Source organism: Hyla sarda, unplaced genomic scaffold, assembly GCF_029499605.1.
Source record: "Hyla sarda isolate aHylSar1 unplaced genomic scaffold, aHylSar1.hap1 scaffold_319, whole genome shotgun sequence".
In the NCBI taxonomy this organism is placed as follows: domain Eukaryota; kingdom Metazoa; phylum Chordata; class Amphibia; order Anura; family Hylidae; genus Hyla; species Hyla sarda.
This window is the reverse complement of record NW_026609923.1, coordinates 255,764-278,924: the sequence shown is the minus strand read 5'-3', so window position 1 is coordinate 278,924 and position 23,161 is coordinate 255,764. Positions and strand designations below refer to the sequence as shown.

Sequence of the window (23,161 nt, the reverse complement as noted above, 5' to 3'; positions counted from 1 at the left end):
TTAGAAATACTATGCAGCATGTACCCGTGTCTGATATTCCATCTGTGACGGTTCATATGTGCACGGACTGTTTGTACAGTACGGCCCACATATTGCAAACCGCACTGACAGGACAATAGGTATATGGCAAAATGAGGTGAGGTTACCTTTGACTTTGTACTTAAAAGTATGCGCTGATTTGAAGACGGTTGTGGGTTTGATTAGATCACAGCACATACAGCGTGAACTGTGTCCATAGATCTAAACTTTAATTTGTCAGGAGCAATACGATTATGTAAATGAAGAGATCTTTTAAACGTAATATTCGGGGTAGTAGGGAGAACATTTTTAAGTATAGGGTCACCGCACAAAATAGGCCAGTGTTTCAATAGTATTTTTCTAATATTAGTGGCTTCATTATTAAAGTTAGTAATAAAGTTGTATTTATGATTAGACCTGTTTGAAGAAGATTTTTTATTAGTAGACGGTAATTTTGGGGTGACCAATTCTGATTGAGTTCTTCTTTTTACCTTATTGTAAGCATCCGAAAGCACTTTATCAGGGTAACCTTTTTCCTGAAAACACCCCCTAAGGACAGCAGCCTGCGCATCAAAGCTGTCATCAGATGTACAGTTCTTTCTGATGCGCAGGTACTGGCCATAGGCGACACCACAAAGCCAATTGGGGTAATGCGCACTTTCATAACTTAAAAAACTATTAATATCTACCTTTTTTTTAAAAAGGTTTTAGTACTGATATGTCCAAAAGCGGATCTGGATATTTCCAGATCCAAAAATTGGATCATATCTTTAGAATATTGCATGGTGAAATTGAGACCCCAGGAATTTTGATTCAACTCTCTAACAAATTGTTCAGCCTGCAAAAATGAACCACTCCAAATTATAAATAATTCATAAATATATCTACGATAAAAACAAACAAACTGAATAAAAGCAGGGGACTGCCATCACTAGGGACTCGAATCGCCCCATAAATACATTTGCGTAACTGGGGGCGAAACGAGTCCCCATGGCACAGCCCCTGGTCTGCCTGTACAGAACTTCATTAAACATAAAAATATTGTGATCTAGAATAAAATGAATAGAATCTAACAAATACAGATTGATCAGTGTTGAGTGTTGTATCATTCGAAAAAATGTAATGTATGGCTGATAGACCCAAGTCTGTTTGGATATTTGAATAGAGAGAGCAGACATATAAAGTTAAAAAGGAAAAAGTGGGAGGTAAAGTAATATTTAATTCATAAATCAACTGAGTCTATCACGTAGATATGAAGGCAATTTTAGAACGTAAGGTTGTAAAAAAAGATCAATAAAATGAGAAAGGTTGGCTGTAAGAGAGGCAACACCTGAAATGATAGGACGACCAGGGGGTTTTAAAGGGTTCTTGTGTAATTTAGGTAAATAATAAAAATGGGGAATATTATAATGTTTAATGTTTAGAAATTTGTGCTTTTTAGTTTAAAATTGAAATACCCTATGAAAATCTTTTTTTCTCAGCCTATGTTTAGAACCTAATTCACATCATGCGTCTTTTTGAATATTTTTTTTTATCTTTTCTGATGTTTTTATATGGTTATAATTAGCTTTAATATGTTATGATCAGTGTTGTATGTTTCATACATGCATGTATACATTTGTCGCTACTTTTATATTTTTTATATGTTATATTATCTGGATTATATTATTATCATGCACTTTAATGGGTTAATTCCGTGTGAGTATATAACCCCTGAACAACTGCTGTGTGTTAAGCCTGATGAAGCCGCGCAAGCGTGGTGAAACACTATGCTATTAAACCTCTTTCCTTACCTGGGCTCCGCTATCTCCTTCATGGTTCTCTTTGAAGTCTTGTTTTATTTATTATCATTCTCCAGGAAGGAAGATGCGTTCCAGAGCAGCAGAGTTTCTCAGGTACCTCGTCAGGTAACCATCTGATGAAGATGTTTGGCCTAATGTCTGCGGCTGTGGACATAGTCCGTGGGCCTTGTGGCATATTCGCCCTCCTTTATGGATGTTCTAAGTCAATGGAATCGCACTCCCAGAGGGCTAGAGATAAGTGCTCCCTGTCATCACAAAGTCTCCACTTCCTGAAGTGGTGGAAGCAGGTCTAAGATGGTGTGTCTTTGATCCAACCCATTTGGATCTTCTTGACGACAGATACATCCCTTCTAGGCTGGGGTGCCCATCCACAAGAGGATCTTTGGGTTCTCAAGAGCTGTGATGTCATCCTACCTGAGGAGCTCAGGGTAATCCGGATGGCTCTTTCATTTTCCCCCCTTATCAGAAGAAGGCTGTAAGGGTTCGCTCAGTCAACTCTGCGGTTTCCTACATGAACAGACAGGGAGGCACCAGGTCTCGTTTTCTACTCTCAGAAATAGGTCTAATTCTCCCTTGGGCAGAGCAGAATCTTTTCTCACCTTTGCCGTCCACATTCAGGGGTCCTGAATGCAGCTGTGGATCATGGGATCAGAGGTCTCAGTCCAAAGGGAATTGTCCCCGAGTCAGAAGGTCTTTCATCAGATCACTCTCCGGTGAGGTCGCCCAGACTTGGATCTTATGGCGACAAGATTCAATGCCAAAGTGGAAACATTCTTCCCTGTTGGGATGACAATCCTCTGGCACTAGACGCTCTGTACATGGAAGTTCAGACTGGCCTACAACTTTTCCTTCCACTGCCATGATACCAAGGTATTGATGGAAATCCGGCAGTACCATGCCTCAGTAGAGGTCTTGGTTTACCCATCTCATGTAGATGAGCCGAGGGCACTATTGGAGACTTCCCCCAATGCAGAACCCCGGGGCACTCAGCTCTGCCTGGATCCAACTCATTCTGACAGCCTGAAGATTGAGGAGTCCCTTCTAGACTCTAGAGAGCTATCAGCAGTGGTCTTAAGAATGATCTCACACTCTAGAGCTCCTTCCACAGTCAAGGCCTAACGTTTCTTCAGTGGTGTCCGTCATGAAGTTCCTCAGGACCCTCCGCTGTCTGCTATTCTACAGTTTATACAGGACAGGCGGGATAAGGCCTCAGCCCTTTCTACACTTTAAGGTGAAGATTTCAGCTCTTTCTGAAGCCTTCGGTAGATCGTTACTTTAAGACCCCCTGATGAAGAAGTTCCTTAAGGGAACCAGATGTTTCAAGCCTAGTTTCTCAAGACCTAGTCCGCGGTGGGATCTCTTAGCAGCACTTAAGGGGGTGAGTGGTCCCCCCTCTGAGCCCCTGGAAGAGGTGGAGTTCAGGTTTATTCCTTGTAAAGTGACCTTCTTATTAGCGCTGACATTGGAGAACTACAATGCCAAGCGCTAAGGAAAACTACAGAACCTTTCAGCGTTTGAGCCATGTACTCTATTCCTTCCAGATAGTTCCATTATGCTTTACTCACCTTCCTACCTAAGGTGCCTCTAGTACATAATAGTCAGTAAGTTGATACTTACCTGTTTTATGTCTTTCTCCATCCTCTCCAGGAGTAGGATCCCTCCATGCCCTGGATGTGACCAGAGGTGAAGAACTATATTGAGCGATCCAGGGAGTTCAGAAGATCAGGGAATCTTCTAATATTCTTTCCTTGGCAGGAATAAGGTATGAAGGCCTCCAAGCCTTCCCTGAGTAGGTGGATTAAGGAGGCTATAAAGGAGTCATTTACTTCCAGGATCAGCCTCCTGCCGCTGTCACTGCTCATTCCCGAGCAGTGTCTACTAGCTGGGCCTGTCAGGCCCTTATTCCCTTGGAACATCATTACAGGATTGACCTCAGGGGTTCGGAAGACACTGCCTTGTGCGGTCTGTTCTGAATTCCATTCAGCCTGAAGTCCCTACCCAATAGGATTACTTCTTGCTAAGTCCCCACTTTGCTGCTGGTTAGGGCGTAAGGGAAGCGTTAATTTCTTAACGTAAATTTGTTTTCCCTTAGTCCTAACAGCAGCACACAAATTTCCCTCCCTTATGTTTAATCTTTTTTTTCCTTTTTTCCTTGTTATATAACGCACTGTTGTTGGGGGAGTGTCCCCTCTTATAGGTAGGAGGTGGGGGTTAATTAGTCATTAATTGCTATTTTATTTGCTTGACTTCATTAACATTCCGTCTGTCCTACCAGTTCACAGGGGCAGATATTCCCCACTTGTGCTGCTGTTAGGACGTAAGGGAAAACAAATTTACGTTAAGAAATTAACACATCTATATTATCTATATCCACACACACATATATCTATATCCATACACACATATCTATATCTACACACATATATCTATATCCATACACACATATCTATATCTACACACATATATCTATATCCATACACACCTATCTATATCTACACACATATCTATATCCATACACATCTATATTATCTATATCCACACACACATCTATATTATCTATATCCACACACACATCTATATTATCTATATTATCTATATCCACACACACACACACATCTATATTATCTATATCCACACATACACATCTATATTATCTATATCCACACACACACATCTATATTATCTATATCCACACACACACATCTATATTATCTATATCCACACATCTATATTATCTATATTATCTATATCCACACACACATCTATATTATCTATATTATCTATATCCACACACACACACACATCTATATTATCTATATCCACACATACACATCTATATTATCTATATCCACACACACACATCTATATTATCTATATCCACACACACACATCTATATTATCTATATCCACACATCTATATTATCTATATTATCTATATCCATCGCTCGCGTTTCCTCCTGCACCTCACAAACAGCCCTATAAAGAGTCACCTCTGTCAAATGGAACATAGCTGTAATACCGCCTATAACCTGGAGGTCAGGAGTGGCGCTGTTTCTGGAGTAATGCAGCAGTTCTTCCCGATTATCCCCCTGTAATAATTGAAGGAGCCGGATCCATCATCTTTACCTGAACATTCTTTTCTTCCTCAGGAAAATCACCACGAAAATGAGAACGATGATCAGCAGGAGGACGCCCGCGATCACCCCGAATATTAACCCGTAAAATCCAGGCGATCGCTCATAGAGCTCACACTGATCTCCAATGTACCGGTAGAAATCACGCTTGTAGCACCTAGAACCAATAACAGATTTATTACAGCTCCTGTGACCTCCTGACACTGCACACGTCTCTATCATCTCATTACAGCTGACACTGCACACGTCTCTATCATCTCATTACAGCTGACACTGCGCACACGTCTCTATCATCTCATTACAGCTGACACTGCGCACACGTCTCTATCATCTCATTACAGCTGACACTGCGCACACGTCTCTATCATCTCATTACAGCTGACACTGCGCACACGTCTCTATCATCTCATTACAGCTGACACTGCGCACACGTCTCTATCATCTCATTACAGCTGACACTGCGCACACGTCTCTATCATCTCATTACAGCTGACACTGCGCACACGTCTCTATCATCTCATTACAGCTGACACTGCGCACACGTCTCTATCATCTCATTACAGCTGACACTGCGCACACGTCTCTATCATCTCATTACAGCTGACACTGCGCACACGTCTCTATCATCTCATTACAGCTGACACTGCGCACACGTCTCTATCATCTCATTACAGCTGACACTGTGCGCACACGTCTCTATCATCTCATTACAGCTGACACTGTGCGCACACGTCTCTAGCATCTTATTACAGCTGACACTGTGCGCACACGTCTCTATCATCTCATTACAGCTGACACTGTGCGCACACGTCTCTAGCATCTCATTACAGCTGACACTGTGCACACGTCTCTTATCATCTCATTACAGCTGACACTGTGCGCACACGTCTCTATCATCTCATTACAGCTGACACTGTGCGCACACGTCTCTATCATCTCATTACAGCTGACACTGTGCGCACACGTCTCTATCATCTCATTACAGCTGACACTGTGTGCACACGTCTCTATCATCTCATTACAGCTGACACTGTGTGCACACGTCTCTATCATCTCATTACAGCTGACACTGTGCGCACACGTCTCTATCATCTCATTACAGCTGACACTGTGCGCACACGTCTCTATCATCTCATTACAGCTGACACTGTGCGCACACGTCTCTATCATCTCATTACAGCTGACACTGTGCGCACACGTCTCTATCATCTCATTACAGCTGACACTGTGTGCACACGTCTCTATCATCTCATTACAGCTGACACTGTGTGCACACGTCTCTATCATCTCATTACAGCTGACACTGTGCGCACACGTCTCTATCATCTCATTACAGCTGACACTGTGCGCACACGTCTCTATCATCTCATTACAGCTGACACTGTGCGCACACGTCTATCATCTCATTACAGCTGACACTGTGCGCACACGTCTCTATCATCTCATCACAGCTGACACTGTGCGCGCACGTCTCTATCATCTCATCACAGCTGACACTGTGCGCGCACGTCTCTATCATCTCATCACAGCTGACACTGTGCGCGCACGTCTCTATCATCTCATCACAGCTGACACTGTGCGCACACGTCTCTATCATCTCATCACAGCTGACACTGTGTGCACACGTCTCTATCATCTCCTCACAGCTGACACTGTGCGCACACGTCTCTATCATCTCATTACAGCTGACACTGTGCGCACACGTCTCTATCATCTCATTACAGCTGACACTGTGCGCACACGTCTCTATCATCTCATCACAGCTGACACTGTGCGCACACGTCTCTATCATCTCATCACAGCTGACACTGTGCGCGCACGTCTCTATCATCTCATCACAGCTGACACTGTGCGCGCACGTCTCTATCATCTCATCACAGCTGACACTGTGCGCGCACGTCTCTATCATCTCATCACAGCTGACACTGTGCGCACACGTCTCTATCATCTCATCACAGCTGACACTGTGCACACACGTCTCTATCATCTCATCACAGCTGACACTGTGTGCACACGTCTCTATCATCTCATCACAGCTGACATTGTGCAGATGTCTCACGTAATCTAAGGAGATAAGTGTAACCCTCACATGCAGATGGAGCCATTGAGTGCGTTGTGGCAGTCTCCATTATAGTGGCAGTAGTCGGGGTTGTTGAAGCACGGCCCGGTGCAGTAACAGAACATACTATTACATATCACTGTGTAGTCAGCAAAATCAAGAGAACAATTGACGTAAATCTTCATCTGTTCTACCTCTGTAAAACAATAGAAATACAGTTAATGTAGTAATAAAAGCAAATAGGAGAAATAAGAAATGTCCTGGCCCGTCCCATGGAGCTCTACGTCTACCCAAACACCCCGTACATTCCAGATTTCAGGTGACCATCAGAGGTTTCAGGCGTATACCCCTCATGGAGGGCAACAGCTATCTATCCCACTGTAAAGGCTCCACTGACATATAGGCCACACCACGGAGGAAACAGTTACCATATATGAGCCATATAGGAGCAGTTACCGTATATGAGCCATATAGGAGCAGTTACCATATATGAGCCATATAGGAGCAGTTACCGTATATGAGCCATATAGGAGCAGTTACCGTATATGAGCCATATAGGAGCAGTTACCGTATATGAGCCATATAGGAGCAGTTACCATATATGAGCCATATAGGAGCAGTTACCATATATGAGCCATATAGGAGCAGTTGCCGTATATGAGCCATATAGGAGCAGTTGCCGTATATGAGCCATATAGGAGCAGTTGCCATATAGGAGCCATATAGGAGCAGTTACCGTATAGGAGCCATATAGGAGCAGTTACCGTATAGGAGCCATATAGGAGCAGTTACTGTATATGAGCCATATAGGAGCAGTTGCCATATAGGAGCCATATAGGAGCAGTTACCGTATAGGAGCCATATAGGAGCAGTTACTGTATATGAGCCATATAGGAGCAGTTACCGTATATGAGCCATATAGGAGCAGTTACCGTATATGAGCCATATAGGAGCAGTTACCGTATATGAGCCATATAGGAGCAGTTACCGTATAGGAGCCATATAGGAGCAGTTACCGTATAGGAGCCATATAGGAGCAGTTACCGTATATGAGCCATATAGGAGCAGTTACCACATAGGAGCCATATAGGAGCAGTTACCACATAGGAGCCATATAGGAGCAGTTACCGTATAGGAGCCATATAGGAGCAGTTACCGTATATGAGCCATATAGGAGCAGTTACCACATAGGAGCCATATAGGAGCAGTTACCGTATAGGAGCCATATAGGAGCAGTTACCGTATAGGAGCCATATAGGAGCAGTTACCGTATAGGAGCCATATAGGAGCAGTTACCGTATAGGAGCCATTTAGGAGCAGTTACCGTATATGAGCCATATAGGAGCAGTTACCGTATATGAGCCATATAGGAGCAGTTACCGTATATGAGCCATATAGGAGCAGTTACCATATATGAGCCATATAGGAGCAGTTACCAGATATGAGCCATATAGGAGCAGTTACCATATATGAGCCATATAGGAGCAGTTACCAGATATGAGCCATATAGGATCAGTTACCGTATATGAGCCATATAGGAGCAGTTACCATATATGAGCCATATAGGAGCAGTTACCATATATGAGCCATAGAAAACCTTATAGAAAACCTTTGAAAGTCTGTGTTGCCCAGTGACAGCCCCAAAACATCACTGCTCTAGAGGAGATCTACATGGAGGAATGGGCCAAAATACCAGCAACAGTGTGTGAGAACTTTGTGAAGACAGAAAACATGTGACCTCTGTCATTGCCAACAAAGGGTATACAGTAGATTCTTCCAATAGTGGACACTCAGGGGAATGAAAACGGGTCCGCTATTGAGAGATGTCCCTTATTGGGAAAAAAGGCTCAAAAATCTTCCTGAATGATGGAATCCTGTCCTGTACTCACTACAGCGTGTAATTACCTATAAAACACAATAAAAAGCTATATTACAGTTTAATTTCCCCTCATCACTACTCTGTACCATTTCATCTCCCCCTTTTATACCCTGTGCCATCTTACGTCCCCCCTTGCATTGTGCCAAATTATACTCCCATTACCCCCTGTGCCACATCATTTCCCCTTGATCCCCCTGTGCCATTTCATTCCCCCTTTATTACCCTCTGTGTAAATTCATTACCCCCCCCCCCCTCTTTATGAAGTGGCACAGGGAAAAAGGGCAAATTAAATGGCACAAGGGGTGGCAAAGAAGGGGTAATGAATTTACATAGAGGGAAATTAAGGGGTAATGAAATAGCACAGAGGGTGATGAACTGGAAATGATGTGGCACAGGGGGGTAATAAAAGGGGGGGGGGTACCAGGGAAGGAGGGAGGTGAATGATGTGGCTGGCAGACCTACACCACTGCCTTGGCCCCTCACTGGGGTATTGGCTGTACCCCCCTGACAGTGACCCTGACAGGACCAGCACATAAGCCTGGTTGTCCCCTATTGGGAGTGTTTTGTCCCCTATTGGGAGTGTCCGCATCCGATGTTGGGAATGTCCCTTATTCAGAGGGGACAAATACATTAAGTCTTATGGGAATTAAAAACTGTCCCCTATTGGGAGGTGTCCACTAAGGGGGATTCTATTGTATAACAAAGTATTGAGATGAACTTTTCTTATTGACCAAATACTTATTTTCCACCATAATTTGCAAATAAATCCTTTAATAATCAGACAATGTGATTTATGGATTTTTTCTCATTCTGTCTCATAGTTGAGGTTATAACCTATGATGGAAATTACAGCCTCATCTTTATAAGGGGGAGAACTTGTACAATTGGGGGCTGACTAAATACTTTTTTGCCCCACTGTATGAAGTTACATGTTACATCTGTCTTTATATTGTAACTATCCATTTATGGTAACTGCTTATATATACTGTCTTTATATTGAATGAGCAGTTACTATATATATGAAAAGTTAGTATATATGGACAGTTACTATATATATGGACAGTTACTATATATATGCACAGTTACTATATATGAGCAGTTACTATATATATGGACAGTTACTATATATATGAAAAGTTAGTATATATGGACAGTTACTATATGTGGACAGTTACTATATATGGACAGTTACTATATATATGGACAGTTACTATATATATGCACAGTTACTATATATATGGACAGTTACTATATATGAACAGTTATTATATATGCAGTTACTATATATGAAAAGTTAATATATATGGACAGTTACTATATATGGACAGTTACTATATATATGGACAGTTACTATATATATGCACAGTTACTATATATATGGACAGTTACTATATATATGGACAGTTACTATATATATATGCACAGTTACTATATATATATGCACAGTTACTATATATATATGGACAGTTACTATATATGCACAGTTACTATATATGGACAGTTTCTATATATATGGACAGTTACTATATATGGACAGTTACTATATATATGCACAGTTACTATATATATGGACAGTTACTATATATATGGACAGTTACTATATATCAACAGTTACTATATATGAAAAGTTAGTATATATGAAAAGTTAGTATATATGGACAGTTACTATATATATGCACAGTTACTATATATATGCACAGTTACTATATATGAACAGTTACTATATATATGGACAGTTACTATATATATGGACAGTTACTATATATATGGACAGTTACTATATATGAACAGTTACTATATATATGGACAGTTACTATATATGAAGTTACTATATATGGACAGTTACTATATATATGCACAGTTACTATATATATGCACAGTTACTATATATGAACAGTTACTATATATATGGACAGTTACTATATATGAACAGTTACTATATATATGGACAGTTACTATATATGAAGTTACTATATATGAAAAGTTAGTATATATTGACAGTTACTATATATATGGACAGTTACTATATATATGGACAGTTACTATATATATGCACAGTTACTATATATATGCACAGTTACTATATATGGACAGTTACTATATATATGGACAGTTACTATATATGGACAGTTACTATATATATGAACAGTTACTATATATGAACAGTTACTATATATGAAGTTACTATGTATGAAAAGTTAGTATATATTGACAGTTACTATATATATATGGACAGTTACTATATATATGGACAGTTACTATATATATGCACAGTTACTATATATATGCACAGTTACTATATATGGACAGTTACTATATATATGGACAGTTACTATATATGAACAGTTACTATATATGAACAGTTACTATATATGGACAGTTACTATATATATGGACAGTTACTATATATGGACAGTTACTATATATGGACAGTTAATATATATGAACAGTTACTATATATATGGACAGTTACTATATATATGGACAGTTACTATATATATGGACAGTTACTATATATGGACAGTTACTATATATATGGACATATGGACAGTTAATATATATATGAACAGTTACTATATATATGGACAGTTACTATATATATGGACAGTTACTATGTATGGACAGTTACCATATATGGACAGTTCCTATATATGGACAGTTACTATATATGGACAGTTACTATATATATGAACAGTTACTATGTATGGACAGTTACCATATATGGACAGTTCCTATATATGAACAGTTACTATATATGGACAGTAGAGATGAGCGGACTTACAGTAAATTCGATTCGTCACAGACTTCTCGGCTCGGCAGTTGATGACTTATCCTGCGTAAATTAGTTCAGCCTTCAGGTGCTCCGGTGGCTGGAAAAGGTGGATACATTCCTAGGAAAGAGTCTCCAGCCACCGGAGCACCTGAAAGCTGAACTAATTTATGCAGGAAAAGTCATCAACTGCCGAGCCGAGAAGTTTGTGACGAATCGAATTTACTGTAAGTTCGCTCATATGGGCAGTTACTATATATATGGACAGTTACTATATATATGGACAGTTACTATATATGAACAGTTACTATATATATGGACAGTTACTATATATATGGACAGTTACTATATATGGACAGTTACTATATATGGACAGTTACTATATATATGGACAGTTACTATATATGGACAGTTACTATATATATGAACAGTTACTATATATATGGACAGTTACTATATATATGGACAGTTACTATATATATGAGCAGTTACTATATATGAACAGTTACTATATATATGGACAGTTACTATATATGGACAGTTACTATATTTATGGACAGTTACTATATATATGGACAGTTACAATATATGGACAGTTACTATATATGGACAGTTACTATATATATGAGCAGTTACTATATATATGAACAGTTACTATATATATGGACAGTTACTATATATGAACAGTTACTATATATATGGACAGTTACTATATATGAACAGTTACTATACATATGGACAGTTACTATATATGAGCAGTTACTATATATATATATGGACAGTTACTATATATATGGACAGTTACTATATATATGGACAGTTACTATATATATGAAGAGTTACTATATATATGGACAGTTACTATATATATGGACAGTTACTATATATATGGACAATTATTAGGGGGACAGACAGGGCAATCTGTCACAAAGACCGGGATCGCCGAACAGTGTGTTGTCTGCCTGGCGCACGAGTTCGACACATCGCGGATCGGGTTGACAGGTTGTTGGGCGGGGCTGGAGAGGACCCAGCAGTCATGGTACATATTGGCACCAATGACAAAGTAAGAGGTAGGTGGAGTGTCCTTAAAAATGATTTCAGGGACTTAGGCCGCAAGCTTAAGGCAAGGACCTCCAAGGTAGTCTTTTCTGAAATACTACCAGTACCACGAGCCGCACCAGAGAGGCAGCGGGAGATCAGGGAGGTAAACAAGTGGCTCAGAAGCTGGTGTAGGAAGGAAGGGTTTGGGTTCATGGAGAACTGGGCTGACTTCGCTGTCGGTTACCGGCTCTACCGTAGGGACGGGCTGCACCTCAATGGGGAGGGTGCAGCTTTGCTTGGGGAGAAGATGGCTAGAAGGGTGGAGGAGTGTTTAAACTAGGGACTTGGGGGGAGGGAACCTACAGCAAAGAGGGGGAAGATAGTGTAGATAGAGAGGTGGGAATTATAAATGTACCTGGGGGTGGAGCGGAGGGAGGGGTTAGAATAGTTAATAGGAATAAGCTTCATAGGAAAATAAAACTTACACCCTTGAATCCCATTAACCCCAATAACATAAAGGATGGAAATGTAAAGTGTATGTTCACAAATGCCAGAAGCCTAGCAAATAAAATGGGGGAGCTTGAGGCCTTGATACTGGAGGAACATATTGATATAGTTGGGGTCACTGAGACATGGCTGGTGATATAGTTGGGGTCACTGAGACATGGCCGGTGATATAGTTGGGGTCACTGAGACATGGCTGGTGATATAGTTGGGGTCACTGAGACATGGCTGGTGATATAGTTTGGGTCACTGAGACATGGCTGGACTCCTCGCATGACTGGGCTGTCAATCTGCAGGGGTTTACATTGTTTCGCAAGGATAGAATGAACAGAAAAGGTGGTGGAGTCTGTCTGTATGTAAGAAGTGGTATGAAAGTCAGTGTGAACGATGCCATAGTGTGTGATGATTTTGAGGAGGTGGAATCACTGTGGGTAGAATTACAAAAGGAGGGAAATACTGAAAAAATAATATTTGGGGTAATCTACAGACCCCCTAATATCACTGAAGAGATAGAAGGTCGGCTGTATAAACAAATAGAGAGGCCGCCCGGGCAGGTACAGTGGTAATAATGGGAGATTATAACTATCCAGATATAGATTGGGGCCGGGGTTGGCTAAAACTACAAAGGGGCGACAATTCCTAAATTTATTGCAGGATAATTTTATGGGCCAGTTTGTGGAGGACCCAACAAGAAGTGATGCCTTGTGGGATCTGATCATTTCCAACAACGCAGAGCTGGTTGGTAATGTAACTGTGCGGGAAAACCTTGGGAATAGCGACCACAATATAGTTACTTTTCACTTAAAATGTAGAAAACAAAGACAGACGGGGAAGGCAAAAACATATAACTTTAAAAAGGCAAATTTCCCTGGGCTGAGAGCTGCACTACAGGACATAGACTGGGGGGAGGTGTTCTCAAATACTGATACAGAAGGGAAATGGGACATCTTTAAATCAACTCTAAATAACTATACAGCTAAATATATACCAAAGGGGAACAAATATAAATGATTAAAACTAAATCCTACATGGCTGACACATGATGTTAAAAGAGCAATAAACAACAAAAAAATAGCCTTCAAAAAATACAAATCTGATGGGTCAGCGATAACATTTATACAGTACAAGGAGCTTAATAGAATCTGTAAAAATGTAATAAAAACAGCAAAAATTCAAAATGAGAGACAGGTGGCCAAAGAAAGCAAAACTAATCCTAAATATTTTTTTAGACATATAAATGCAAAAAAACCAAGGACAGAGCATGTAGGACCCCTTAATAATGATAATGGGGAGGTTGTCACAGGCGATCAAGAGAAGGCGGAGCTACTGAATGGGTTCTTTAGTTCTGTATACACTATGGAAGAAGGAGCTGACATTGGCCAGGTCAGTGCTGGTAACACATCATGTACAGGTCAGTGCTGGTAACACATCATGTACAGGTCAGTGCTGGTAACACATCATGTACAGGTCAGTGCTGGTAACACATCATATACAGGTCAGTGCTGGTAACACATCATGTACAGGTCAGTGCTGGTAACACATCATGTACAGGTCAGTGCTGGTAACACATCATGTACAGGTCAGTGCTGGTAACACATCATGTACAGGTCAGTGCTGGTAACACATCATATACAGGTCAGTGCTGGTAACACATCATGTACAGGTCAGTGCTGGTAACACATCATGTAATGTACTGAACTGGCTTAATGTAGAGATGGTACAAGGTAAGTTAAGTGATATAAATGTAAGCAAATCCCCAGGACCGGATGGACTACACCCAAGAGTTCTTAGAGAGGTAAGTTCAGTAATATCTGTACCCCTGTTCATGATATTTAGAGATTCTCTGGTGTCTGGTATTGTGCCAAGGGACTGGCGCAAGGCGAATGTGGTGCCAATCTTCAAAAAGGGCTCTAGGTCTTCCCCAGGAAACTATAGACCGGTAAGTTTAACGTGCATTGTGGGTAAATTGTTTGAAGGATTTATAAGGGATTACATACAGGAATACATAGGGGATAATTGTATTATAAGTGATAGCCAGCATGGGTTTACTAAGGATAGAAGTTGTCAAACCAATCTAATTTGCTTTTATGAAGAGGTGAGTAGAAGCCTTGACAGAGGAATGGCTGTGGATATAGTGTTTCTGGATTTCCCTAAAGCGTTTGATACTGTCCCTCATAGACGTCTGACAGGTAAGTTAAGGTCTTTGGGTTTGGAAATTTTAGTTTGTAACTGGATTGAACACTGGCTCATGGATCGTACCCAGAGAGTGGTGGTCAATGATTCGTACTCTGATTGGTCCCCGGTTATTAGTGGTGTACCCCAAGGTTCTGTACTGGGACCGCTGCTGTTTAATTTATTTATTAATGATATAGAGGATGGTAATAACAGCTCTGTTTCTATCTTTGCAGATGACACCAAGCTTTGTAGCACAGTACAGTCTATAGAGGATGTGTATATAGAGGATGTGTATATAGAGGATGTGTATAAGTTACAAGATGACTTGGATAGACTAAGTGTCTGGGCATCCACTTGGCAAATGAGGTTCAATGTGGATAAATGTAAAGTTATGCATCTGGGTACTAATAACCTGCAGCATCGTATGTCTTAGGGGGGATTAAACTGGCAGAGTCACTGGTAGAGAAGGATCTGGGGGACTTGTAGATCACAGACTACAGAATAGCACAATGTCAGGCTGCTGCTTCCAAAGCCGTCAGGATATTGTCATGTATCAAAAGAGGCCTGGACTCAAGGGACAGGGACATAATACTCCCCCTTTATAAATCATTGGTACGGCCTTACCTGGAATATGCTGTTCAGTTTTGGGCACCTGTCCATAAAAGGGACACTGCGGAGTTGGAAAGGGTGCAGAGACGCGCGACTAAACTAATATGGGGAATGGAACATCTTAGCTATGAGGAGCGATTAAAGGAGTTACAATTGTTTAGTCTTGAGAAGAGACGTTTAAGGGGGGATATGATAAACGTATATAAGTATATTAATGGCCCATACAAAAAATATGGAGAAAAACTGTTCCAGGTTAAACCCCCCCAAAGGATGAGGGGGCACTCCCTCCGTCTGGAGAAGAAAAAGTTTAGTCTCAAGGGGCGACACGCCTTCTTTACCATGAGAACTGTGAACTTATGGAACAGTCTACCTCAGGAACTGGTCACAGCAGGAACAATTAACAGCTTTAAAACAGGATTAGATACATTCCTGGAACAAAATAAGATTAATGCTTATGAAGAAATATAAAATCTCATCCCTTCCCCAATATCGCGCCGCGCCCCTACCCCTTAATTCCCTGGTTGAACTTGATGGACATATGTCTTTTTTCGACCGTACTAACTATGTAACTATGTAACTATATATATGAACAGTTACTATATATATGGACAGTTACTATATATATGGACAGTTACTATATATGAACAGTTACTATATATATGGACAGTTACTATATATATGGACAGTTACTATATATGAACAGTTACTATATATATGGACAGTTACTATATATATGGACAGTTATTATATATGAACAGTTACTATATATATGGACAGTTACTATATATATATATGGACAGTTACTATATATATGGACAGTTACTATATATGGACAGTTACTATATATGGACAGTTACTATATATGGACAGTTAGTACATGTGAACAGTTACTATATATATATGAACAGTAACTATATATGGACAGTAACTATATTCGGACAGTAACTATATATATATATATATATATATATATATATATGAACAGTTACTATATATATGATCAGTTACTATATATATGAACAGTCACTATATATGCACAGTTACTATATATGGGCAGTTACTATATGTATGGACAGTTAATATATATATATATATGGGCAGTTACTATATATATATGGACAGGTACTATATATGGACAGTTACTATATATATATGGACAGTTACTATATATATGAACAGTTACTATATATGAACAGTTACTATATATGGACAGTTACTATATATGGACAGTTACTATATATGGACAGTTACTATATATGAATAGTTACATGTTACATCTGTCTTTGTATTGTAACTATCCATTTGTGGTAACTGCTTATATATATATACATACTAACTGTCCAGAGGAAAAGTTGCTGAGTTGCCCATAGCAACCAATCAGATCTTTTCTTTAATTTTTCAGAGGCCTTTTCAAAAATGAAAGAAGCGATGCGATTGGTTGTTATGGGCAACGCAGCAACTTCTATGGACAGGTTAGATAAATCTCCCCCAGTTCCCATATATGAATACTTACAATATAAAGACAGTTACCATAGATGGACATTTACCAAACAATCCACATCCGGGCATGCTGGAAACTGGGAAATTGTAGTTTTGCAACAGCTGTGGGCGCACTGTGTGGGAAACACTGATATGAAGACAATTCCTGCACATCTGCAGTGTGTGAACAATAATGTCCTGGACCTTTCATCCTATTATTTGCTATGTGATCTCACCCTGATATCAGAAGATACATTGTAACAGATGTTCAGCGTGTGAACATAGTCACCATTAGACCAACGGACTTACTAGTTATGGTAGGTGGTTCCGCCTGGATGGTAGAAATGGAGACATTGGCCTCCAGCGTGTCTGTGAGATCCGGCAGGGACTGTGTCAGAGACTCGTTCACCGCATACTCCAGATCGTGGTTGATAAAGTCAATGCCGGTTTGGTTGTTGGGATAGGCATAGATGGCGGTGCTGTTCACCAAAATACTCCCGCTCCTACAAGACAGAGATAAGGTGATGATGTGCCGCCACCTATACTATGCAATCTGTGACACTTCTAGACTGATGCGCTGGACCTCAGTAATATGAGAGCAAATAAGACGCCAATAACATAAATAAGTCCAGTGTGAATCCACCCGAGGGCGCCCTGTAATCTGTATATGTATAATATGGATCCCATCATATCTGGAGTGTGGAGAATTCATTGTTGGTTTCTCCCTAGTGATCTGAGTCCAATAACGGGAAACATTGCCAGCTGAAGGATCAGGGAACCTCTCCTAAAGCTATGGGTGCTTGTTATTTGGGGAAACCTGGTTGATTCCTTGTTGGATTCTTGCCCACTGGGTACCATTAATTGGACCCAGATCCTCCTGCCAAATCTGTAGGCTTCTAAGTTTTAACTCTTGTCTCTGGAATTTTAAAGTGTGATTATATATAAATATGCCATGATCTTGTTATTAATCTCATCATCAATTCATTTCCACAGAAACTCATGTGGGGAACAATTGACCAATCCCATTCCCAGTGAAGAAATAATAAATCTTCTTTTCCCCATATTCAGACCAAGCTTTTCCTTACATTCCTCCCAGTCTACACTTTTCTCTGCCTTCCATACATCCCGCTATCACCAGTGCTTTCATTTCCATCACCTTCATCTCCTCTTTAGTGCAGGTAACCCCACATTGCTGTAATATCTAGTGTGCCCACAATCCTAAATTCTTTTTTAGAATTGAAGAGGGATTTATGAGAGTAATTCTGCCCACTTATTCTGCTCCAAATCATCTAAACAATGAAAGTTCCATTTACTTTAAAGGGGTACTCCGCCCCTAGATGTCACAGGGGGCGGGGGCATGACATCACAATCTTCAGCCCCCCGTGGTCGGGACGGACTTAGCGTGAGGACCTCCAGCAGTTCCGGAAGCCGCTACAGGTGGGTGCCGCAGTGGAGATCCCGGGGGTCCCCAGCAGCGAGACCCCGCCCATCTGACATCTTATCCCCTATCCTTTGGATAGGGGATAGGATGTCTAGGGGCGGAGGACCCCTTTAATGGACTTTTTGCTGCCATGTTCACACTGAGGAATTTCTGCTAGCAGAATTTTGACAATTAATTTTGGTTCCGCCTGATGATAGAACATGTCCATTCTTCAGGCGGAATCCGCTTGTAAAAGACTATTGAGGTCAATGGGACTTTTTTTTTCTGAGGAAATCAGTTTCAAGTGGAAATGGCTGAACTTCATCCCCAACATCATTTGCTGCTGCTCCTCCTGAATTCTGCTTCAATTCCTCTTCAATATCACGGCAAACAGAAAATGGCAGATTGCCACATTTTCCTGACCGAAATGATTCCTTTTCAATTGTTCTTCAATTCCTTAGTGTGAACATGCCCTCAAACATACCCAGGTCTTGACCACTCTCTCAACCACTACCTTCCATCCCCCCCCCGTCCCATGGTAAACATAAGTGATCTCATTGTATCAGGGTCCTCTCTTTCTACCCCGTATTAGAGAATTAATAACTGCAATCATTTTTTGGATGAGACTTTTTTTTTGCACCAAATTAGGAATGAACCAAAAGCATAAAGCAACCGGGGGAGTGTAAGGCTGGGTTCACACTGTGGAATTTCTGGGCAGAATTTCTTCCGGAGATCAAGCCGGTGGCATTAGGACCGTGTGGACTGCATTGCCATCCCCATAGATGTCAATGCATTTCTCAGCAGATCTCCCAAAAGATCCACCCAGAAATGCATTGCCATCTATGGGGACAGCAATGCAGTCTGTGCGGTCTTAGTGCCGCTGGCTAAATCTCCGGCAGAAATTCTGCCCAGAGATTCCGTAGTGTGAACCAAGCCTAATTGTTTGGATTAATCTTATCTGCCTTTGTTCTCCGTCTTCTCTATTTTTTTTTAACTGAGGTTTTAAATGTAAATTATGATGTTTTTCCCAATATCTGTATCCCCAGGTAGAAAATCTGCCCTCCTTTCTCCAGAACCTTTACCCCATGAGCTGGCGCAATTTCACTGGGGCCTAGAGGAAGCATTCTAGACCAATTTATGATTAAACCAGTGTCCCCACCATATTACCTTATCACACTGGACACCACCGGATCCTCCAGAAAAACTAGAATGTCGTCTGCTTACAAAGATATCTTATCCCCTCTCCCTATTGCTCCACAACCAGATATCAGATTATCTTCTCTTATCTGTATGACTAAAGTAGTGTTTCCCAACCAGGGTGCCTCCAGCTGTTACAAAACTACAACTCCCAGCATGCCCGGACAGCCTGCGGCTGTCCGGGCATGCTGGGAGTTGTAGTTTTAAAACAGCTGGAGGCACCCTGGTTGGGAAACATTGAGCTAAAAGGTTCTATAATGAAGGCAAAACCCAGGACGCTGCAGAGGTGAACGTACCTGAAGCCATGTATGAGGACATCGAGGAAATATTCTGGAGCGGCTCTTCTGAAAACGGGAGTCAGCTGTAGAGGAAACAGAAGGACGTATGAACCTACGGGAACGACGTAATCCATGCCTATAAAGATATGACGTCACCTCAGCAGGTCACATGACAACAGGGAGGAGCTGGACACCATTAGGTCGAGGACATTTGTGCTAAAGTGACAGGAAGCACAACCATTTTGGGTCTCAAATATAAATATATAAAAATATAATAATACAAATATAAATATGTATATATACATACATATATATATATATAAATATATATATATTACACACATACACACAGTCATCGCCGTAAGGCTAGGTTCACACTGTGGAATTTCTGGGCAGAATATTCTGCCGGAGATTGAGCCGGTGGCACTAGGACCGCGTGGACTGCATTGCTGTCCCCATAGATCTCAATGCATTTCTGAGCAGATCTCCCAACAGCTCCTCCCAGAAATGCATTGCTGTCTATGGGGACGGCAATGCAGCCCATGCGGTCCTATTGCCGCCGGCTACATCTCCGGCGGAAATTCTGCCCAGAGATTTCGTAGTGTGAACCTAGCCTAAATGTTCTCACCCCTGAAATGTTTCTATATAATGAAGTATTCCTCACAGGAAAGGATTGCAGTAACACAGGTTTATTCCCTTTGTATTTATATATATATATATATATATATATATATATATATATATATATAGATCTCCTCTCCTCTGTATATATATATATATATATATATATAGATCTCCTCTCCTCTGTATATATATATATATAGATCTCCTCTCCTCTGTATATATATATATATATATAGATCTCCTCTCCTCTGTGTATATATTGTCACGATGCCGGCTGGCAGGTAGTGGATCCTCTGTGCCAGAGAGGGATGACGAGGACCGCGCTAGTGGACCGGTTCTAAGCCACTACAGGTTTTCACCAGAGCCCGCCGCAAAGCGGGATGGTCTTGCTGCGGCGGTAGTGACCAGGTCGTATCCACTAGCAACGGCTCACCTCTCTGGCTGCTGAAGATGCTGAAGATAGGCGCGGTACAATGGAGTAGGCAGAAGCAAGGTCGGACGTAGCAGAAGGTCGGGGGCAGGCGGCAAGGATCGTAGTCAGGGGCAACGGCAGGAGGTCAGGAACACGGACTAGGAACAGACTAGGGAACGCTTTCACTAGGCACAAAGGCAACAAGATCCGGCCAGGGAGTGCAGGGGAAGTGACTAGATATAGGGAAGTGCACAGGAGGGAGCCAATTAAGCTAATTGGGAAGATTGGGCCAGGCACCATCATTGGTGCACTGGCCCTTTAAATCGCAGAGACCCGGCGCGCGCGCGCCCTAGGGAGCGGGGCCGCGCGCGCCGGGACAGGACCGAGGGAGAGCGAGTCAGGTACGGGGACCGGGGTGCGCATCGCGAGCGGGCGCTACCCGCATCGCGAATCGCACCCCGGCTGAAGGCGGGACCGCAGCGCACCCGGTCAGTGGATCTGACCGGGGCGCTGCAACAACGAAGATGAGGCGAGCGCTCCGGGGAGGAACGGGGACCCGGAGCGCTCGGCGTAACAGTACCCCCCCCCTTGGGTCTCCCCCTCTTCTTGGGGCCAAAGAACCTGAGAAAGAAAAACTCAATTTTTTCGTGATGAGGTCCGATGCAAATTAGGAGGGGTTCTGTGTGGAAACGTACGAGACAGTCCAATCTTTTATTGTAAAAACAATAGATGTAGAGGGGTCTGGCGAGACTGGTCACAGGAACGTAGAACCTGTTGATGAGAGAGGCCAAAAAAAATTTTCCTGCAGATCCGGAATCCAAGAAGAGCATAGTAGAGAAGGAGAAGGTAGAGGCAGATATCCGCACAGGCACAGTAAGGCGTGGAGAAGCAGAGTTGACATCAAGAACTGTGTCACCTTTGTGCGGAGTCAGCGTACGTCTTTCCAGGCGGGGAGGACGGATAGGACAATCCTTCAGGAAGAGTTCGGTACCGGCATAGTACAGGCAAAGATTCTCCATGCGGCGTAGTGTCCTCTCTTGAGGTGTCAAGCAAGACCGGTCAACTTGCATAGCCTCCGCGGCGGGAAGCACAGGAACAGATTGCAGAGGACCAGAGGGGAGAGGAGCCGGAGAGAAAAAACGCTTCGTGCGAACAAAGTCCATATCCAGGCGGAGCTCCAGACGCCATCCGGAAGAACGCATGTCAATGCGAGTGGCAAGGTGAATGAGTTCATGTAGGTCAGCAGGAGTCTCTCGTGCGGCCAGAACATCTTTAATGTTGCTGGATAGGCCTTTTTTAAAGGTCGCGCAGAGAACCTCACTATTCCAAGACAACTCGTAAGCAAGAGTACGGAACTGAATGGCGTACTCGCCAACGGAAGAAACACCCTGGGCCAGGTTCAGCAGGGCAATCTCGGCTGAAGAAGCTCGGGCAGGTTCCTCAAAGACACTTCGAATTTCCGAGAAGAAGGAGTGTACAGAGGCAGTGACGGGGTCATTGCGGTCCCAGAGCGGTGCGGCCCATGACAGGGCTTTTCCAGACAGAAGGCTGACTACGAAAGCCACCTTAGACCTTTCAGTAGGAAACTGGTCCGACATCATCTCCAAGTGCTGGGAACATTGCGAAAGAAAGCCACGGCAATACTTAGAGTCCCCATTAAATTTGTCCGGCAAGGACAGGCAGAGGCTAGGAGTGGCCACTCGCTGCGGAGGAGGTGCAGGAGCTGGCGGAGGAGAAGATTGCTGGAGAAGTTGCGACTG

At 42.0% G+C, this 23,161-nt stretch overlaps 1 protein-coding gene across 1 annotated transcript in view; it reads right to left on the bottom strand.

Annotated features, from left to right (window-relative positions):
• Positions 1 to 23,161, bottom strand: part of LOC130329598 (interphotoreceptor matrix proteoglycan 2-like) — an 88,001-nt gene that overhangs the window by 31,013 nt on the left and 33,827 nt on the right. The window contains exons 2-5 of the mRNA XM_056553505.1: positions 20,384 to 20,448; positions 17,780 to 17,973; positions 7,044 to 7,209; positions 4,947 to 5,111 (exon numbers count right to left, since the gene is read on the bottom strand). Of these exons, the coding sequence (XP_056409480.1) occupies positions 4,947 to 5,111; positions 7,044 to 7,209; positions 17,780 to 17,973; positions 20,384 to 20,448 (590 nt within the window). The remainder of the gene's footprint in view (positions 1 to 4,946; positions 5,112 to 7,043; positions 7,210 to 17,779; positions 17,974 to 20,383; positions 20,449 to 23,161) is intronic.